The sequence below is a fragment of the Oncorhynchus mykiss genome, chromosome 7 (assembly GCF_013265735.2).
Source record: "Oncorhynchus mykiss isolate Arlee chromosome 7, USDA_OmykA_1.1, whole genome shotgun sequence".
NCBI classification, from domain to species: Eukaryota; Metazoa; Chordata; class Actinopteri; order Salmoniformes; family Salmonidae; genus Oncorhynchus; species Oncorhynchus mykiss.
In genome coordinates this window covers 70,015,739-70,036,456 of record NC_048571.1, presented here as the reverse complement: position 1 = coordinate 70,036,456, position 20,718 = coordinate 70,015,739, and the positions used below count along the sequence as shown (strand labels likewise).

Below are 20,718 nucleotides of genomic sequence, written 5' to 3'. Positions count from 1 at the left end.
TTATTAAGATATACGTAGTTGAAATAAGAAATATGTACATTGACCAATGTGCTAAATCTCTCCACATCATTATTAGCCATAAATGCTTTATTTGTTATCAAATATTGGACACCCCTTATTTGGCTGTTTTGTATTTCTCAACACATCTGATGCCAATTGTTTCAAAAATACCTATATTTTCAAAATCAACCAAAATCAACCATTTCCAAAATCAATTCTTAAAAGCAATAAATAGCCTAAATAAAATATTTCTCCAACAATTGTTCCCCAATGTCATAAAAAATGCTAAACATTCCTGATTACTTGTTAAAAATGTAACCTGTTGGCTGAAATCTTATTTGAATCATAAAATACCCATGTGTCTAAAAAAATATGTAGTGCATGTTTTTCACCTTGTTTTCCCTTTCTCAAAACAAGAAAAAATAGAACTATTTTCCTCAGACCTGCTGTTGTTTTTTTGCTTCGTGAGATTGATAATCTGCTTTGTGTTTACACGTTTCACCTACCATCAAACATCTTGGCTGGTCTGAAGAAACATGTCTTTCTGTACAGACACAACATTACCTCTTGAGCCAATATGACAAAGAGAGAGAGAAACAGAGGGAGGGATGGGAAAAAGAGACAGGAAGAAATGGGTGGATAGTGATAGGAGGGAGGATGAATGAAAGGCAATAAAAAGGGCTGGACTTTCTCAAAGGCCACAGGTTAGATCTGGAAACACTGACAGTAATCAACTGACACACAAACAGATTTTGTGTCAAGAGAGACAGACCAAATACAAAGGATAGGTCAACAACTTGCATGGTAGGAATGCAGTAGAAGCAGAATAGGGCACATTACTGCACCATTAAACGTCCTTCACTCCAGATAGAAATCCTTTCCTCCAACCCTTACCAGGATATCTCTATCTGTTTATCTGTCTGATCAGAATGACATGATCAACCATCTCTATATGCTAAAATAGCTTCAGACTTCATCATGGCACTGTTTAATATTAGGGATATGATACATGTAGGATGCATTTTGTTTTCTGATATTTATGCACTGTAAGCTGGCTGTGATGCAAGTTGCTGGTCCATCTTAACACAAGTGTTTCAACTAGCAGACTTACAATTCTAAGGTCACTTCTTTTTTCCACTGACATCTTTCCACATACTTTATACTGTACTGTATGTATATATATTTTTATACCTGTATATGTACAGTACCAGTCAAAAGTTTGGACATACCTACTCATGCAAAGGTTTTTCTTTATTTTTTATTTTTTTTATTTTTTTTTATTTTATTTTTTATTTTACCTTTATTTAACTAGGCAAGTCAGTTAAGAACAAATTCTTATTTTCAATGACGGCCTGGGAACAGTGGGTTAACTGCCTGTTCAGGGGCAGAACGACAGATTTGTACCTTGTCAGCTCGGGGGTTTGAACTCGCAACCTTCCAGTTACTAGTCCAACGCTCTAACCACTAGGCTACCCTGCCGCCCCACCTGGAATGCTTTTCCAACAGTCTTGAAGGAGTTCCTACATATGCTGAGCACTTGTTGGCTGCTTTTCCTTCACTCTGCGGTCCAACTCATCCCAAACCATCTCAATTGGTTTGAGGTCGGGTATTGTGGAGACCAGGTCATCTGATGCAGCACTCCATCACTCTCCTTCTTGGTGAAATAGCCCTTACACAGCCTGGAGGTGTGTTTTGGGTCATTGTCCTGTTGAAAAACAAATGATAGTCCCACTAAGCACAAACCAGATGGGATGGTGTATCACTGCACAATGCTGTGGTAGCCATGCTGGTTAAGTGTACCTTGAATTCTAAATAAATCACTGACAGTGGCACCAGCAAAGCACCTCCACACCATCACACCTCCTCCATGCTTCACGGTGGGAACCACACATGCGGATATCATCCGTTCACCTACTCTGCATCTCACAAAGACAAAGCGGTTGGAACCAAAAATCGCATGTTAGTACGAAAGGACAGATTTCCACCGGTCTAATGTCCATTGCTCGTGTTTCTTGGACCAAGCAAGTCTCTTATTCTTATTGGTGTCCTGTTTTATCATAGCGCTTGATGATTTTTGCAACTTGAAGAAACTTCAACGTTCTTAACATTTTCCGGATTGACTGACCTCCATGTCTTAAAGTAATGATGGCCTGTCATTGATCTTTTGAGGTGTTCTTGAGTTAATATAGACTTGGTCTTTTACCAAATAGGGCTATCTTCTATATTCCAACTCTACCTTGTCACAGCACAACTTTGGCTCAAACGCATTAAGAAGGAAAGAAATTCCACAAATTAACTTTTAAAAAGGCAAACCTGTTAATTGAAATGCATTCCAGGTGATTACCTCTTGAAGCTGGTTGAGAGAATGCCAAGAGTGTGCAAAGCTGTCATCAAGGCAAAGGGTGGCTATTTTGAAGAATCTCAAATATAAAACATATTTTGATTTGTTTAACTCTTTTTTTGGTTACTACATGATTCCATGTGTGTTATTTCATAGTTTTGATGTCTTCTCTATTATTCTACAATGTAGAAAATTGTAAAAATAAAGAAAAACCCTGGGATGAGTAAGTGTGTCCAAACTTTTGACTGGTACTGTATGCATGGATTTTCTCCAGACATTTAGCTATTGACGTACTATACCACTGAAGAAAGGTCCTAGCAGTGAGAGGAGTAAGAGAAGACAGTGGCTTTATTGCTAAAGGTGTTTGGGCTTTACTTACATCTAGATTCACAGTTACCAGAGTCAGAATGGGTCTTCCTGTAGACAGTCACACACATACACATCCAGGTTCCAACCAGCTCGGGGTGTAGGCAGAAGAGGGAACCGAAGGGGATAGCCAAGCCTGGAGAAGGGGCTGGGAGGCAGGAACAGTGGGTCAGGTAAGTGTTCAACAGGTGTGTTCCTCACCAGGGATGAGAGGGTTGGAAAGGAATAGAGAGGGGGAGGGGGGGGGGGGGGGGGGGGGCACATCAAGCACTGCTATACACCCATCCACACCAGTGGATTGAGGTGGGAACGAAGGGTGTGTGTGTGTTTACTGTGCGACACTGTGCTTGCATGCAGTACAGCTCTCCCCACTAATAGCCTCTGAGGGTCAAGGGCTGTTTAACTGAGTTAGAGACAATGACCCAGGGGCCAATCAGAATCAAGACTATATGACCCAGGGGTCAAATAGAGAGAAGACCACATTGCTCTTAAGATGCCGCATTCTGTTCTGGTACCGTTCTGTTACTGTTACTACTTTTATCTCTTTATGGTTCTTGAACCACCCTCCATTCACCTCCTTCTCCTCTGTGACCTTTTTCTGTTACACTAAACACATCAGTCTCTGATTTGTTCTACTACTCTCTGCACCAATAAAAACATTCATCCATTCTTCCTAAAGTCCAGCTCAGCCAGTCCTCTTTCCTAATCATCTTAACTGAGATCTGTGCATCACATACAATAAGTGCCCTCCTGAACCGTTCAGTCACAAAACTCTACTGTCCTTGGCTTCTGGTCTCTGTGGTCCTTCTAATCTTTCCATAGCAGATACCGTTCTGAGCTGAGTAACAGAGAAACACTGTCTCACTGTCTGTTTAGCATGGCGGAGGCCATGTTAGAGTAATGTACTGTATACACCCCATGCTCTATGGCTAGTTTAGTAGCTTCAAAAAATTGTGTACACCGAAAATTGTGAAAATTACAACATTGTGTTTTGTTTGCTTTTCCTGCCCTCATAGAGAAGCTCTTTTCTACCAGGCCTAGGCTGAGAGGAAGAGTGTAAGTGTGGTAATTGACAGAGGGAGAGTGGAGATTGCTGTTATAGCAGCCCCTGGGGTGGGTGGGAGGTGTGCACATAAGTTTACGTTTCTCCATCATTAGTCTGTTTGGCTTGAAGACGTCCTCAGGTGGCCAACTTTCCAGACTTCCTGTGACAGCTTCCTTTTTCCTGTTGTGTTGTTGTGGAAGTCGTTGGGTTTATACACCGGCGGGCGTGCGGTCAGAGACTAAACAAAACCAGTTTCTTTGGGCTTATTCTTTATATTCCAGTGGATCCTCAGAAGGATGCTCCATCAAACCTAACGGCAGCCAGAGCTTGAGCTAGACATGAAAAAGGGAGAGAGGGATAGAGATAGACATAGGAATAGAGACAGAGATAGAGACAGAGACAGGGATAGAGATAGACATAGGAATAGAGACAGAGATAGACAGAGACAGGGATAGAGATAGACATAGACACAGGAATAGAGACAGAGATAGAGACAGAGATGGAGACAGAGATAAACACAGAGACAGAGATAGACACAGAGATACACAGAGATAGAGACAGAGATAGACGCAGAGTTAGAGGCAGAGATAGACACAGAGAGACACAGAGATAGACACAGAGAGACACAGTGATAGACACAGAGATAGACACAGAGATAGATACATACATAGGTGCAGAGATAGACACATAGATATACACATAGATAAACACAGGAATAGACATAGAGATAGACACAGAGACAGACACAGAGACAGACACAGAGACAGACACAGAGACAGACACAGAGATAGAGACAGTGATATAGATAGAGACAGAGATAGATACATACATAGGTGCAGAGATAGACACAGAGATAGAGACATAGATATACACATAGATAAACACAGAAATAGACATAGAGATAGACACAGACACAGAGACAGACACAGAGATAGACACAGAGATAGAGACAGTGATATAGATAGACAGTGATAGATAGAGGGAGGACGGGAAGGAGAGAGAGAGAATACACTTTAACTCCAATAAAACTCTTAAAAAACATTCAAACAGAGACACAATGAAAACTGAAAGCAAGGAAAGGAAATGCATTCGAACTCATATGAGATCCCATTCTGTTATGTCTTCGTGTGACTCTAAATGCTAATTTGACCACAGGACAACTCTCTGTGATGCTTCATTTTGGTAAACCGCTCCAGGCCAGTTTGAACCAATCACAGCTGAGAATCCTGTCGCACAGTACATGAAGTGCCCCTGTTATGTGGGAGAGTGGTTATTGAAGGGATTCAATAGCTGTCACAACCAGGCCAAGAAAGCCGCAGCGCAACATCAACTTGAGTAATTTTCCAGCTAACATACTTTTCCTGCATAGTTGTAATTTTGGGTAAAACAAGTCCACAATGGTCTTAGGAAATGTGCTGATTTATCAAAAAAACAACAACAACAATGATCATAGAAAGTCATGGAAGTATGTTTGGTGTGAGTATATGGACAATAGACCCTGAACATCATAAGCCAAGCAGAAAGACATTAGGTTTGAACCTAATACTACCCATGGACTTCAAGGTATTTTAAGGCATTGCAGTCTTGTGCTATTGGTGTACGTCTGCATTCAATTTGTGCATTTGGTTTTTGTAAGGGCCATGTGTGATCCTGCCAATGTTTAAAAGTAAGGCGGATATCTTGAGTTGTTTTTGCCAAACACAATGAAAGGGAAATAAATCAGTATAGTTTTTGAGGTTTGATTTCTTGACAAGAAATGACAAGAATGTCTTCTGGAGGGCTTATAAAGATAATGGTTGCATTACCGTCGCAACCACCCAGTGTCGATCCCTCAATATTTAAACTAACTCAAATATCTGGTATTCATCCCAGTCTGATATGATAAAACTAAAGTGCTGACAGTCAGAGCGATCCTCTTATTATTAGTTGAATGTGATGTCTGTTATCTTCAAAGTCTGAAACAGCAGTTTATCATTATCTGGGTTCATTGCTGAATATGTGTTGGATGTGGAAGCCTGGCTTTATTCAACGTGAATAGCTCTAAATTGACTGGTCCAAGGCAGAAAAATAGAGGCTGCATCCCAAATGCCACCCTAGTCCCATAGGCCTCTGGACAAAATGGGGAATGGGGTGCCATTTAGGACACACATGGAGCAACATCAGGCATGCAGAGCCAAAACCACTGAGTGTTGTCAGTAATAACAGCTTAGCCCCACTGATCTGACCATGTGATAATAGTAATAACAGCTTATCCACACTGATCTGACACAGTGATAATAGTAATAACAGCTTATCCAAACTGATCTGACACAGTGATAATAGTAATAACAGCTTATCCACACTGATCTGACACAGTGATAATAGTAATAACAGCTTATCCATACTGATCTGACACAGTGATAATAGTAATAACAGCTTAGCCCCACTGATCTGACACAGTGATAATAGTAATAACAGCTTATCCATACTGATCTGACACTGTGATAATAGTAATAACAGCTTATCCATACTGATCTGACACAGTGATACTAGTAATAACAGCTTATCCACACTGACCTGACACAGTGATAATAGTAATAACAGCTTATCCATACTGATCTGACACAGTGATAATAGTAATAACAGCTTATCCATACTGATCTGACACTGTGATAATAGTAATAACAGCTTATCCACACTTACCTGACACTGTGATAATAGTAATAACAGCTTATCCACATTGACCTGACCCTGTGATAATAGTAATAACAGCATATCCACACTGATCTGATGATGTGATACTAGTATAACAGCTTATCCACACTGACCTGACCCTGTTATAATAGTAATAACAGCTTATCCATACTGATTTGACTCTGTGATAATTGTAATAACACCTTATCCATACTGATCTGACCCCGTGATAATAGTAATAACAGCTTATCCACACTGACCTGACTCTGTGAGAATAGTAATAACAGCTTATCCAAACTGATCTGACACAGTGATAATAGTAATAACAGCTTATCCACACTGATCTGACACAGTGATAATAGTAATAACAGCTTATCCATACTGATCTGACACAGTGATACTAGTAATAACAGCTTATCCACACTGACCTGACACAGTGATAATAGTAATAACAGCTTATCCATACTGATCTGACACAGTGATAATAGTAATAACAGCTTATCCATACTGATCTGACACTGTGATAATAGTAATAACAGCTTATCCACACTTACCTGACACTGTGATAATAGTAATAACAGCTTATCCACACTGACCTGACCCTGTGATAATAGTAATAACAGCATATCCACACTGATCTGATGATGTGATACTAGTATAACAGCTTATCCACACTGACCTGACCCTGTTATAATAGTAATAACAGCTTATCCATACTGATCTGACTCTGTGATAATTGTAATAACACCTTATCCATACTGATCTGACCCTGTGATAATAGTAATAACAGCTTATCCACACTGACCTGACTCTGTGAGAATAGTAATAACAGCTTATCCATACGGATCTGACTCTGTGTTAATAGTAATAACAGCTTATCCACACTGACCTGACTCTGTGAGAATAGTAATAACAGCTTATCCATACTGATCTGACTCTGTGATAATAGTAATAACAGCTTATCCACACTGACCTGACCCTGTGATAATAGTAATAACAGCTTATCCATACTGATCTGACACTGTGATAATAGTAATAACAGCTTATCCACACTGACCTGACACAGTGATAATAGTAATAACAGCTTATCCATACTGACCTGACTCTGACAATAGTAATAACAGCTTTTCCACACTGACCTGACACTGTGATAATAGTAATAACAGCTTATCCACACTGATCTGACCCTGTGACAATAGTAATAACAGCTTATCCATACTGATCTGACACAGTGATATTAATAAATAACAGCCATAAATCTTAAAAGGATAGTTCACTGCTATATCTGTATTGATTAATGGTTTCCTTACCTTACAAAGAGTACAGTATATGGAAAGGACTGGTAGTAATATACTGTTGGTGTATGTTTATTTTGGTACACTTAGCAAAAATCTCATGTTAGCACTGGCCATTGAGTGCATTCTGAATTGTTTTCCAGTTAGTGAAACAATTGAGCAAAGCAGATAGTAATAAAAGGTAACGATAAAAGATCCCTTGATGTCCACCTGCTGCAATTGGTCAAGACATCACCTGAGGGAAAAACAGAGAGCGCTGCCTAACCAGGAGAGGTAGGAGGTACGGTAACCAGCGAGGGGTTAAGGGGGAGTGGGGGGTTAAGGGAGGAGGAAGGTGTGTTCGGTGGGCGGGGACTCACCTTCACAGACTCACACCTTCATGATGTGGGCGGAGTCGGAGAAACCAGTGGAGGAGGGGGGAGGGGCCAGGCTGGTCGGGGAGGTGAGGGGGCTGGGGGCGCACTGGGCTGGAATGGAATTGGGGTGTGACGTGAGAACGAGCAAAACAAATAGCAAAACATAAAGGTGTAAAGCAATTTAAAAAGGGTAGGTAGAGTGAGGGAGATAAAACAGGGGAGACTGTGCACTCACATCACCTCACTAGCATAAGATAAATGGTGCTTAGCCTGTAGCTCTGTACTGAGGAAGCAAGAGGATGTAGCAAGTGTACTATGATAAAGCCTTTGCACCTAGATCTGGAGTTCACCTACACACATTCAGAGCACTTAGGCTCTGGAGCCTAAGGAGGCTAGACAAAAAAAAAATAGTTGCTATCTGGCATCACCAGAGAAACACAGATACAGTATAAAGCGCAAACTTGGTTTGAACTCTGTGCAGCTGGACCATGTTTTTATGACCATGACTGACAGCAGGCAGCACATAGAATGACTGAATACTCATGGTGTGGCCGAGGTGAAATGGCTAGCTAGTTAGCGGTGGTGCGCGCTAATAGTGTTTCAGTCGGTGACGTCACTCGCTCTGAGACCTAGAAGTAGTTGTTCCCCTTGCTCTGCAAGGGCCACGACTTTTGTGGCACGATGGGTAACGATACTTCGTGGTTGATGTGTGCAGAGGGTCCCTGGTTCGAGCCCAGGCTGGGACGAGGGACGAGGTGAGGGAGGAAGCTGATAAGAGTTGATAAATCAAGCCAGTTTTGTTTTTCAACAGCTCATCACTTAAAGCTGACAAGATGATGTTCAATTTCCCGTAATCATAAAGTTAACTGTGATGCCATTGTGAATATGTGGTTGGTTGTGGGTAGGGGGGCAGAGACAAAGGGTAAGCAGTAAAAAATTGAGTCATAGTTTTGAGCAAACGGAAACTGTCGATCTAACTATATAGTCTTTGCGATCTTCAAGGACTATATAGTAGAGCCTCTTGGTAAGACAGTGGAGCATCAGCGTTTGTAGTGAATATTGTGGAGAGTGGAGGAGTGGGGTAGTGAGACAGACAGTGAATATTGTGGAGAGTGGAGAGTGGGGGTATTGAGACAGACAGTGAATATTGTGGAGAGTGGGGGTAGTGAGACAGACAGTGAATATTGTGGAGAGTGGAGGTAGTGAGACAGACAGTTAATATTGTGGAGATTGGAGGAGTAGGGGTAGTGAAACAGACAGTGAATATTGTGGAGAGTGGAGAGTGGGGGTAGTGAGACATGCAGTGAATATTGTGGAGAGTGGAGAGTGGGGGTAGTGAGACAGACAGTGAATATTGTGGAGAGTGGAGAGTGGGGGTAGTGAGACAGACAGTGAATATTGTGGAGAGTGGAGAGTGGGGGTAGTGAGACATGCAGTGAATATTGTGGAGAGTGGAGAGTGGGGGTAGTGAGAAAGACAGTGAATATTGAGGAGAGTGGGGGTAGTGAGACAGACAGTGAATATTGTGGAGAGTGGAGAGTGGGGGTAGTGAGACAGACAGTGAATATTGTGGAGAGTGGAGAGTGGGGGTAGTGAGACAGACAGTGAATATTGTGGAGAGTGGAGAGTGGGGGTAGTGAGACAGACAGTGAATATTGTGGAGAGTGGAGGAGTGTTGTAGTGGGACATGCAGTGAATATTGTGGAGAGTGGGGGTAGTGAGACAGACAGTGAATATTGTGGAGAGTGGAGAGTGGGGGTAGTGAGACAGACAGTGAATATTGTGGAGAGTGGGGGTAGTGAAACAGACAGTGAATATTGTGGAGAGTGGGGGTAGTGAGACAGACAATGAATATTGTGGAGAGTGGAGGAGTGGGGTAGTGAGACAGACAGTGAATATTGTGGAGAGTGGAGGAGTGTTGTAGTGAGACATGCAGTGAATATTGTGGAGAGTGGGGGTAGTGAGACAGACAGTGAATATTGTGGAGAGTGGAGGAGTGGGGTAGTGAGACATGCAGTGAATATTGTGGAGAGTGGAGAGTGGGGGTAGTGAGACAGACAGTGAATATTGTGGAGAGTGGAGAGTGTTGTAGTGAGACATGCAGTGAATAGTGTGGAGAGTGGGAGTAGTGAGAAGGACAGTGAATATTGTGAAGAGTGGAGGAGTGGGGTAGTGAGACATGCAGTGAGTATTGTGGAGAGTGGAAAGTGGGGGTAGTGAGACAGACAGTGAATATTGTGGAGAGTGGAGAGTGGGGGTAGTGAGACAGACAGTGAATATTGTGGAGAGTGGAGGTAGTGAGACAGACAGTTAATATTGTGGAGATTGGAGGAGTAGGGGTAGTGAGACATGCAGTGAATATTGTGGAGAGTGGAGAGTGGGGGTAGTGAGACAGACAGTGAATATTGTGGAGAGTGGAGAGTGGGGGTAGTGAGACAGACAGTGAATATTGTGGAGAGTGGAGAGTGGGGGTAGTGAGACATGCAGTGAATATTGTGGAGAGTGGAGAGTGGGGGTAGTGAGACAGACAGTGAATATTGTGGAGAGTGGGGGTAGTGAGACAGACAGTGAATATTGTGGAGAGTGGAGAGTGGGGGTAGTGAGACAGACAGTGAATATTGTGGAGAGTGGAGAGTGGGGGTAGTGAGACAGACAGTGAATATTGTGGAGAGTGGAGAGTGGGGGTAGTGAGACAGACAGTGAATATTGTGGAGAGTGGAGAGTGGGGGTAGTGAGACATGCAGTGAATATTGTGGAGAGTGGAGAGTGGGGGTAGTGAGACAGACAGTGAATATTGTGGAGAGTGGGGGTAGTGAGACAGACAGTGAATATTGTGGAGAGTGGAGAGTGGGGGTAGTGAGACAGACAGTGAATATTGTGGAGAGTGGAGAGTGGGGGTAGTGAGACAGACAGTGAATATTGTGGAGAGTGGAGAGTGGGGGTAGTGAGACAGACAGTGAATATTGTGGAGAGTGGAGAGTGGGGGTAGTGAGACAGACAGTGAATATTGTGGAGAGTGGAGAGTGTTGTAGTGAGACATGCAGTGAATATTGTGGAGAGTGGAGAGTGGGGGTAGTGAGACAGACAGTGAATATTGTGGAGAGTGGGGGTAGTGAGACAGACAGTGCATATTGTGGAGAGTGGAGAGTGGGGGTATTGAGACAGACAGTGAATATTGTGGAGAGTGGAGGAGTGTTGTAGTGGGACATGCAGTGAATATTGTGGAGAGTGGGGGTAGTGAGACAGACAGTGAATATTGTGGAGAGTGGAGAGTGGGGGTAGTGAGACAGAGAGTGAATATTGTGGAGAGTGGGGGTAGTGAGACAGACAGTGAATATTGTGGAGAGTGGGGGTAGTGAGACAGACAGTGGATATTGTGGAGAGTGGAGAGTGGGGGTAGTGAGACAGACAGTGAATATTTTGGAGAGTGGAGGATTGGGGTAGTGAGACAGACAGTGAATATTGTGGAGAGTGGAGGAGTGTTGTAGTGAGACAGACAGTGAATATTGTGGAGAGTGGAGAGTGGGGGTAGTGAGACAGACAGTGAATATTGTGGAGAGTGGGGGTAGTGAGACAGACAGTGAATATTGTGGAGAGTGGGGGTAGTGAGACAGACAGTGAATATTGTGGAGAGTGGGGGTAGTGAGACAGACAGTGAATATTGTGGAGAGTGGGGGTAGTGAGACAGACAGTGAATATTGTGGAGAGTGGGGGTAGTGAGACATGCAGTGAATATTGTGGAGAGTGGGGGTAGTGAGACATGCAGTGAATATTGTGGAGAGTGGAGAGTGGGGGTAGTGAGACAGACAGTGAATATTGTGGAGAGTGGAGAGTGGGTGTAGTGAGACAGACAGTGAATATTGTGGAGAGTGGGGGTAGTGAGACATACAGTGAATATTGTGGAGAGTGGAAAGTGGGGGTAGTGAGACAGACTGTGAAACAGGCAGAGCCAGAGATAAGAGTTTGGTGAACTATCTTCCCTGCTAGCACCAGACGTTCCATAACATTCCATTCTAACTTGCATTTCTCAATGGAAGATTATCACCCTGGAACATCTGGTGCCAACATGGCAACACTTTCATAAGTGTTGGATAGTGGAGTCGTTTGCAGACAGACAATGAGGTTTAACTAGGAGTTACATTGAGTTACATTGGGATTTTAAAGTTGATGGAAATGGCCCTCGTTGTATATTTTATCCCCAGATTTATTTTTATAACAAGGCAGTTCGACTAGGTTAACCTCCAATCTAATCACATCACAGCAGTTAGGGATGTTGAGTGTGATGCAAACAGCTGGAGAAGGTTTGAACACGTGTGGTTGGTGGTGGACATGTGTATCATAGTGGCAGAGAGAGAAGGGGTTTTGGATGGCGGTGGGGGGTGTTGCAGCAACACATCACCACTCGTCGCTGGGGGGTCCTCTCAATGACAGGGGTGCGACGGGCCCGGGGTGGGCAACAATAACCGTGAGGGGGATAACCGTAGCGACAAGGTGGTCGGTGTGGTGGCGGTGGGGCGGCAGGCTGTGGTGGCGTCCTCACCGGAGAGCAGACGGGAGCGTCGTGAGGCCTCGGTGGCCAGGGCACAGGAGATCTCAATCCTCTTCTCCTGGTCCTGGAGCTGCTGCTCTGGGTTACCCTGGTGGTGGGAACCAACCCCCTCAGTAGGACCATCCAATAGGGGAACCACGTTCTGGAGACTGGAGGGAGTGATGGGCAGAGGGGAGGGGGAGAGGAGGGCGAGAGAGTGACAAAGAAAAGAAGTAGAGCGCAAGAGAAAGGAGATTAAATTATACCTTTTTATACAGAATATGTGGCATCCCATCATTCAGATATGAATCAGATAATCAGTAGATGGGAGAACGTTTAGCCAAACTTTGGCTAAATACACTGCTGTACTGTGTGAGAGCTGTGTTAGATAGTAGTTCAGTAGTGTCTGTACATACTTTGATTTGGCAATGAGCGTCTTGATCCTCTCTACTTTCTTCTGTTTCTCCTTTTGCTCCTCTGGGCTGAGAGGAGTGTCCACGTCCAGGTAACGCTCCGGAATCAGAACCTTGTCTGGAGTACACAGCTGAGGACACAACGAGTTACAGATGAGGTTTGATCATCTTTTATTTTATGGCCCACTATTTACTTGGTTTGCAATTAGAAAAAACATTACGTAAACAAGTAGTGACCAATTGTGGGAAATGATTTGAAGCCAGCACACACTAAAAACAAACTTTTCTATATAGGGCCAAATAAGGATAATTTAGCTCGTAATAATAGCAGAACCGTTTATGGTGCAATAAAGAACCACTCCTATGATTCAATAAAAAAATATAAACAAAAAGGCTCTATATAGCACAAAAAAAACAACCCTTTTTGGTACTGTATAGAACCATTTCAATGTTCTGGAAATAACCATTTGAAGAACAATACTGGGTTACTTTTTCTGGTTAGCAATATTATATTGTTACAATTCCATAGGTTTAATTATTGTGAGTTTGAAACAGGTGTGCTAGATCTGAAACGACTGGGGGTCCCTGAGGAGAGAATTGAGAACCACTGATTTACACATCACTTTCAATTGACACAAGCCATACATGAGTCTTTCACAAAACACCATCACTAACAATGATCATATTTAACATATAACAGATGAAATCAACTGGAATGACTAACTCACGGCTGCACAAAAAGAGCTGTGATCAAACCATGCCCCAAAAGATTCTAATGAGCCGCCTCCTCTACATCTTCATTACCACTTAGTGTGTACTAACAGGTGAGGGACCTGACGGAGTGGTGCCAGGAAAATAACCTCTCCCTCAACGCCAAACAAAACAAAGAAGCAGAAAAAAGCAGAGGGAGCACGACCCTATCCACATTGACAAGACCACGGCGGATAAGGTGGAAAGCTTCAAGTTCCTCGGCTTCCACATAACTGATGATCTGAAATGGTCCACCAACACAGTGTGGTGAATCACCGCCTGGTACGGCAACTGCACCACCCACAACCGCAGGGCTCTCCAGAGGGTAATGCGGTCTGCCCAACGCATCACCGGGGGCATACTGCCTGCCCTCCAGGACACCTACAGCACCCGATGTCATAGGAAGGCTAAAAAGATAAAGGACATCAACCACCCGAGCCACAGTCTGTTCACCCCGCCATCATCCAGATGGCGAGTTCAGTACAGGTGCATCAAAGCTGGGACAGAAAGACTGAAAAACAGCTTATATCTCAAGGCCATCAGACTGTTAAATAGCCATCACTAGCCAGTGACCACACGGTTAATAAACCCTGCACCTTAGAGGCTGCTGCCCTATGTACATAGACATGGAATCACTGGTCACTTTAATAATAGCCCAATCTTTTTCAATTTTCGCCTAAAAGACATACCCAAATCTAACTGCCTGTAGCTCAGGCCCTTAAACAAGGAAATGCATATCCTTGGTACCATTTGAAAGTAAACTCGTCTCTCCCGAGCCAGTACGGGAGTTGTAGCGATGAGACAAGATAATAGCTACTAAAACAATTGGATACCACGAAATTGGGGAGAAAACGGGGTAAAATTCAAAAAAGAAATGGTTAGCGCCTACATTTTGCGACCGAGACAGGGTTTCTGGATACTCCCGTAAAGCCCAGCTCATTGGCTATCTAGCTTGACCCCGATTGGTGCTTATTTGACAAAGATACAGTCCTTCAAGTGATGGCCGCCCGCGTCATCGGCGTGCCATGAAGGCGTCGCTCTCTGACCAAATATGGTGTCCATAGGATATACTACACCCCTAATGATATATATAGTGAAGTCTTGTTACCATCTAGGATATCGGAGGAATACATACAAACGTGATTTGACTCGTTCAAACAACGATTAGGGTGCGATTTTCACAGATTCCTTTGTTTGCAAATTGAACAAGTGGAAACACAAAATCGATCACCCGCGATATATGGACCTTTTTAGGATATGAAAAATAATTTTATCTAACAAACGATACTTCATGTTATCTCTGGGACCCTTTGGATGATAAATTAGGGCATGATTTCAGAATGTAAGTATAAATTTCACCTTCAAAGGTGAATTTATCAAACCTATTGGGTTGAAAAAGGTGTTTTGTTGTTGGGAGCTCTCCTCAAACAATAGTATGGCATTTGTTGCAGTAATAGTTACTGTAAATAGGACAGTGTAGATATATTAACAAGAATTTAAGCTTTCAGCCGATATAAGACACTTTTATGCACCAACATTTGTTGTTATTCTAAAATATGCTATCTTGATAGCTGCATCTTGATAGCTGCATCTTGATAGCTGCATCTTGATAGCTGCTATCTTGATAGCTGCATGATTTACAACTATCCCATTGACGGAACACTAATCCTTAAGAATGAATAACGTTTACATACCGCTTATTCATTTCATATGTACATACTGTATTCTATTCTACTGTATTTTAGTCAATGCCACTCCGACATTGCTCATCCTAATATTTATTTATTTATTCATTTCATTATTTTACTTTTAGATTTGTGTTTGTTCTTGTGAATTGTTAGATATTACTACACTGTTATAGATATCACTACACCCACAAAAACATCTTCTAAATTGTTAATTATCACTGCATTTGTTTTATACCAGACAAATACCAGCTGAAAGAGCTCCACAGAATGAAGTGTTACTGAGCACAACTATATCACATCACAATTGGATCATAGTCACATAATGATTGTATCACATAGTGTGGTTGTTGGTCAGAGTGTGTCTAACCTCTTTGCTGATGTCCAGGTTGTACTGGTCAGGTTCCATCTGTATCCGTCTGAGGCGAGCAATCTCCTCCCGGGGTGACTCTTGTACCCCCTCGCCCCGTACTGCAGCCTCCAGGTCATTGATGTCCACCTCATGGGTTGTCAGCCTCCGCCTCACCTGGACACCCACACACAGAGATAACCAATCAGGAAAGAGACTAAGAGGCCGAGCCAAGGGCTCAGCCAATCAACATGGCCCGGAAAGATAGACAAGAGGCCAGAGCAATATACTGGATCTTCCTTTGTAATACATTTCAACATACAGTACATATTCCTGGTGTCTAGCTCATAGAGGTACATGTACTGTACCAGTCAAAAGTTTGGACATGTACTCATTCAAGGGTTTTTCTTTATTTTCAATATTTTCTACATTGTATACTAGATTCTTCAAAGTAGCCACCCTTTGCCTTGATGACAGTTTTTCACACTCTTGGCATTTTCTCAACCAGCTTCATGAGGTAGTGACCTAGGAATGCATTTCAATTAACAGAGGATAAATTCATTAGTTACCAGCCTCAGAAATTGCAGCCCAAATAAATGCTTCACATAGTTCAAGTAACAGACACATCTCAAAGCAACTGTTCAGAGGAGACTGGGTGAATCAGGCCTTCATGGTCGATTTGCTGCAAAGAAACCACTACTAAAGGATGCCAATAATAATAAGAGACTTGCAAAAGGTCAAGAAACACGATCAATTAGACCGGTGGAAATCTGACCTTTAGTCTGATGAGTACAAATTTGAGATTTTTGTTTCCAACCGCCGTGTCTTGTGAGACGCAGAGTAGGTGAACGGATGATCTCCACGCGTGGGTGGCACCGTAAAGCATTTAGGAGGAGGTGTGATGGTGCTTTGCTGGTGACACTGTCCGTGATTTATTTAGAATTCACGGCACACTTCACCAGCATGGCTCCCATAGCATTCTGGAGCGATACACAATCCCATCTGGTTTGCACTTAGTGGGACTATCATTTGTTATTCAACAGGACAACGATCCAAAATACACCTCCAGGATGCCGCTCAGCCATCGGTCATCCATATACTTACATGTACATATTAGGTAGTTGTTGGAGAATTGTTAGAGTACTTGTTAGATATTACTGCACTTTCAGAACTCGAAGTACAAGCGTTTCGCTACACTCGCATTAACATCTGCTGATGTGTGACACATTTGAATTGATTTGATTTGTAAGGGCTACGTGACCAAGAAAGAGATTGATGGAGTGCAGCATCAGATGACCTGACCTCCACAATTATCCGAACTCAAACCAATTGAGATGGTTTGGGATGAGTTGGACTGCAGAGTGAAGGAAAAGCAGACAACAAGTGCTCACCATATGTGGGAACTCCTTCAAGACTGTTGGAAAAGCATTCCAGGTGAAGCTAGTTGAGAGAATGCCAAGAGTGTGCAAAGCTGTCATCAAGGCAAAGGCTGGCAAGACTGGCTACTTTGAAGAATCTCAAAATGTTTGTTTAACACTTTTTTGGTTACTACATGATTCCATATGTGTTATTTCATAGTTTTGATGTCTTCACTATTATTCTACAATGTAGAAAATAGTAAAAATAAAGAAAACCCTTGAAGGAGTAGATGTGTCCAAAGTTTTGACAGGTACTGTACATGTAAATAGAAGAGAGAGCCTACCACTCTGTAATTAGTACCAGCCTGGCTACCCAGGTTCAGGCTGCGTCTCTTGTCCCTGACGGAGCTGCTCTGGTTCCTACGGATACGCTTGTTTTGCTCCTCAACGCTCATCTTGGACTTCACCTCCGCCGGAAACACCGCACTCTTCGGACGCTCCTGGGAGAGGGGAATGACATGGGAATAACTTGTCCATCATATGATGAAGCATCAAATGTATTGCTCTATAAAATATAAATTTGACAGCACCATTCAATATACCTGACATAGGCCCACCACCACAACATAAAGGCAACATCAATGAGTAACACTATCCTAATACAGTGTAGTTACAAAACATAATGTGTATGTATCATATAATATAATGCATATAGTTTGTGAGTTTCCTGAGCTCCAGAAAGCCCTCTCTGGCATGTTGCCTACCCTGGAGATTCCATTAGGCACCTTGCAGTTGCGTTGGGAGATTCCATGGTCGTAGGATTGGCCCTGGTCCTCTAGGGGAGACTTAGTCCTGGGAGGAACGATCCCCACTGGACAGGAGAGAGACAAACAGCATGTCAGAGGATGACACAGGTTGTGTCCCAAATGGCACCACATTCCTATATAGTGCACTACTTTTGATCAGGGCCCATAGAGCACTATGTAGGCAATAGGGTGCCGTTTGGGACGCAGACACAGAGGATCAGTCATTGGGGTTACATAATCCAATCTATTATTATGTAAACAATTGACTTTAATAAGGTACACCTAGTTCTGAGGACTAGTAATCTAATTATATTTGTATATACAGTAAATACTCTGATATTTTAGATGATGATGTTCTTTCATTTCTGAATATAAACAGGATTTCGTTCCAATGAGTCTGTTATCTAACAGTTTGGGATTAGATCAGAAAAAGTTTGCATAATACCCCCTTGTAATAATAACACCATAATACCCCCTTGTAATAATACCCCATAACACTCCCTTGTAATAATACCCCATAACACTCCTTTGTAATAATACCCCCATAATACCCCCTTGTAATAATACCCCCATAACACTCCCTTGTAATAATACCCCCATAATACCCCCTTGTAATAATACCCCATAACACTCCCTTGTAATAATACCCCCATAACACTCCCTTGTAATAATACCCCCATAATACCCCTTTGTAATAATACCCTCATAACACTCCCTTGTAATAATACCCCCATAACACTCCCTTGTAATAATACCCCCATAACACTCCCTTGTAATAATACCCCCATAATACCCCTTTGTAATAATACACCCTTAACACTCCCTTGTAATAATACCCCCTTAACACTCCTTTGTAATAATACCCCCATAATACCCCCTTGTAATAATACCCCATAACACTCCCTTGTAATAATACCCCATAACACTCCCTTGTAATAATACCCCCACAATACTCCCTTGTAATAATACCCCATAACACTCCCTTGTAATAATACCCCCATAACACTCCCTTGTAATAATACCCCCATAATACCCCTTTGTAATAATACCCCCATAACACTCCCTTGTAATAATACCCCCATAACACTCCCTTGTAATAATACCCCCATAACACTCCCTTGTAATAATACCCCCATAATACCCCTTTGTAATAATACACCCTTAACACTCCCTTGTAATAATACCCCCTTAACACTCCTTTGTAATAATACCCCCATAATACCCCCTTGTAATAATACCCCCATAACACTCCCTTGTAATAATACCCCATAACACTCCCTTGTAATAATACCCCCACAATACTCCCTTGTAATAATACCCCCATAACACTCCCTTGTAATAATACCCCCATAACACTCCCTTGTAATAATACCCCCATAACACTCCCTTGTAATAATACCCCCATAACACTCCCTTGTAATAATACCCCCATAACACTCCCTTGTAATAATACCCCCACAATACTCCCTTGTAATAAAGCATTTATAATAGATTATTACATAGTTTATTCATCATTTATGAATCATTACTCTCACAACTGTAGGGTTAGTGAGCTAGGTCTTCAGACATTTATAAACAACTTTGAAAGTATTTCATAATTATTCATAAGATGTTCAATATGAGTCCTCATTTACTAATCATTAGTTCAATATTTTTGGTCTATTTATACTTTATAAATACTTTTTTTTAAATGTTTTGAGTGAGCAGTGTTATTTCTCACAAAAAGATGGAAATGCCATTGGTAGGCATTCCAGCAGTACGTGATGCTCCTTAAGGTCTCAAAATGGCCCCTAGAACATATCACACAATACAGAGGATGTTTGGAAAAATATATTGACATTTTTTTTATCCAAAACAGTAAACACTTTGATGCTGTGTAAAGTATTTTAAAAAATCTGAAAATTGTAACATTAGCATTTGTTGGCAGACTTTTCCACCAAAACCAAAGTGTGGATTGCAGTCACTCATTAGAGCACTCATAAAGTGCTTGAGAGGAATGGAAACAAACATCTGCACTATCCCATTACGTTTAATATTTCGCTGAACTATCCCATTACAGTTCGCTGAATTATCCCATTACGTTTAAAGAGTTACTACCTTTAATGGGCCAGTTAAAGTTCTGCCAAACAAAGTGTAAACAAACATTAAAAGTTAAAAGATTAAAAGACTGAAGCACTGGAAGCATTTAAAAGGTCATGTGTCTTGTGAAAAGCTGTCTGAATTCTGGCAAAGAGTATGTTCTTTAATCTCAGCATGTCTACAAATGAATATTCTCTCTGTTTTTGTTTGCTTTTAAATGTTGATACTGGAGACTGTTATCAGGAGAAACTGTGTAACCTAGCATTTTTAGTGGCTAAGAAATACATTGTCATTAATTGGAAGGTTGGTTATCCTCCCACAATGTCACGATAGATGACAGAAATGTAAAGTTATGTATAGAGGCATTGTACTAAATACAGTGAGACAGAGTCTGTATTGAAAACATGACCACGTCAGGGGAGATACCTCTTCATATTCTGTGCAAGTAAATAAAACGAAGAGAGCTCTACATTATTATGATGACATGAATTATATGGAGGCTGTGCTGTTTCTGTATGTATATGTATGTAAATGTAATTGCCAAAATAAAGGAAACACCAACATAACGTGTAGGGCGTTGGGCCACCACAAGCCAGAACAGCTTCAATGCGCCTTGACATAGATTCTACAAGTGTCTGGAACTCTATCCGAGTGATGCGACACCACCCTTCCAC

At 42.1% G+C, this 20,718-nt stretch overlaps 1 protein-coding gene across 9 annotated transcripts in view; it reads right to left on the bottom strand.

Annotated features, from left to right (window-relative positions):
• Positions 1 to 1,648: 1,648 nt before the first annotated feature.
• The window catches only part of LOC110529011 (pleckstrin homology domain-containing family A member 6), a 221,910-nt gene continuing 202,840 nt past the window's right edge, over positions 1,649 to 20,718 (bottom strand). For 4 of the 9 annotated variants that reach the window (XM_036983963.1, XM_036983964.1, XM_036983966.1 and 1 more), the window contains 7 exons: positions 17,924 to 18,030; positions 17,504 to 17,659; positions 15,823 to 15,978; positions 13,021 to 13,148; positions 12,617 to 12,774; positions 8,080 to 8,187; positions 2,478 to 4,084 (listed from right to left, as the gene is read on the bottom strand). In XM_036983963.1, the coding sequence (XP_036839858.1) occupies positions 8,090 to 8,187; positions 12,617 to 12,774; positions 13,021 to 13,148; positions 15,823 to 15,978; positions 17,504 to 17,659; positions 17,924 to 18,030 (803 nt within the window). In that variant the 3' untranslated portion in view covers positions 2,478 to 4,084; positions 8,080 to 8,089. Of the gene's footprint in view, positions 1,706 to 1,853; positions 1,917 to 2,476; positions 4,085 to 8,079; positions 8,188 to 12,616; positions 12,775 to 13,020; positions 13,149 to 15,822; positions 15,979 to 17,503; positions 17,660 to 17,923; positions 18,031 to 20,718 lie in introns of those variants that run through there. The other 5 variants (XM_036983962.1, XM_036983960.1, XR_005052654.1 and 2 more) reach the window with 4 other exon arrangements.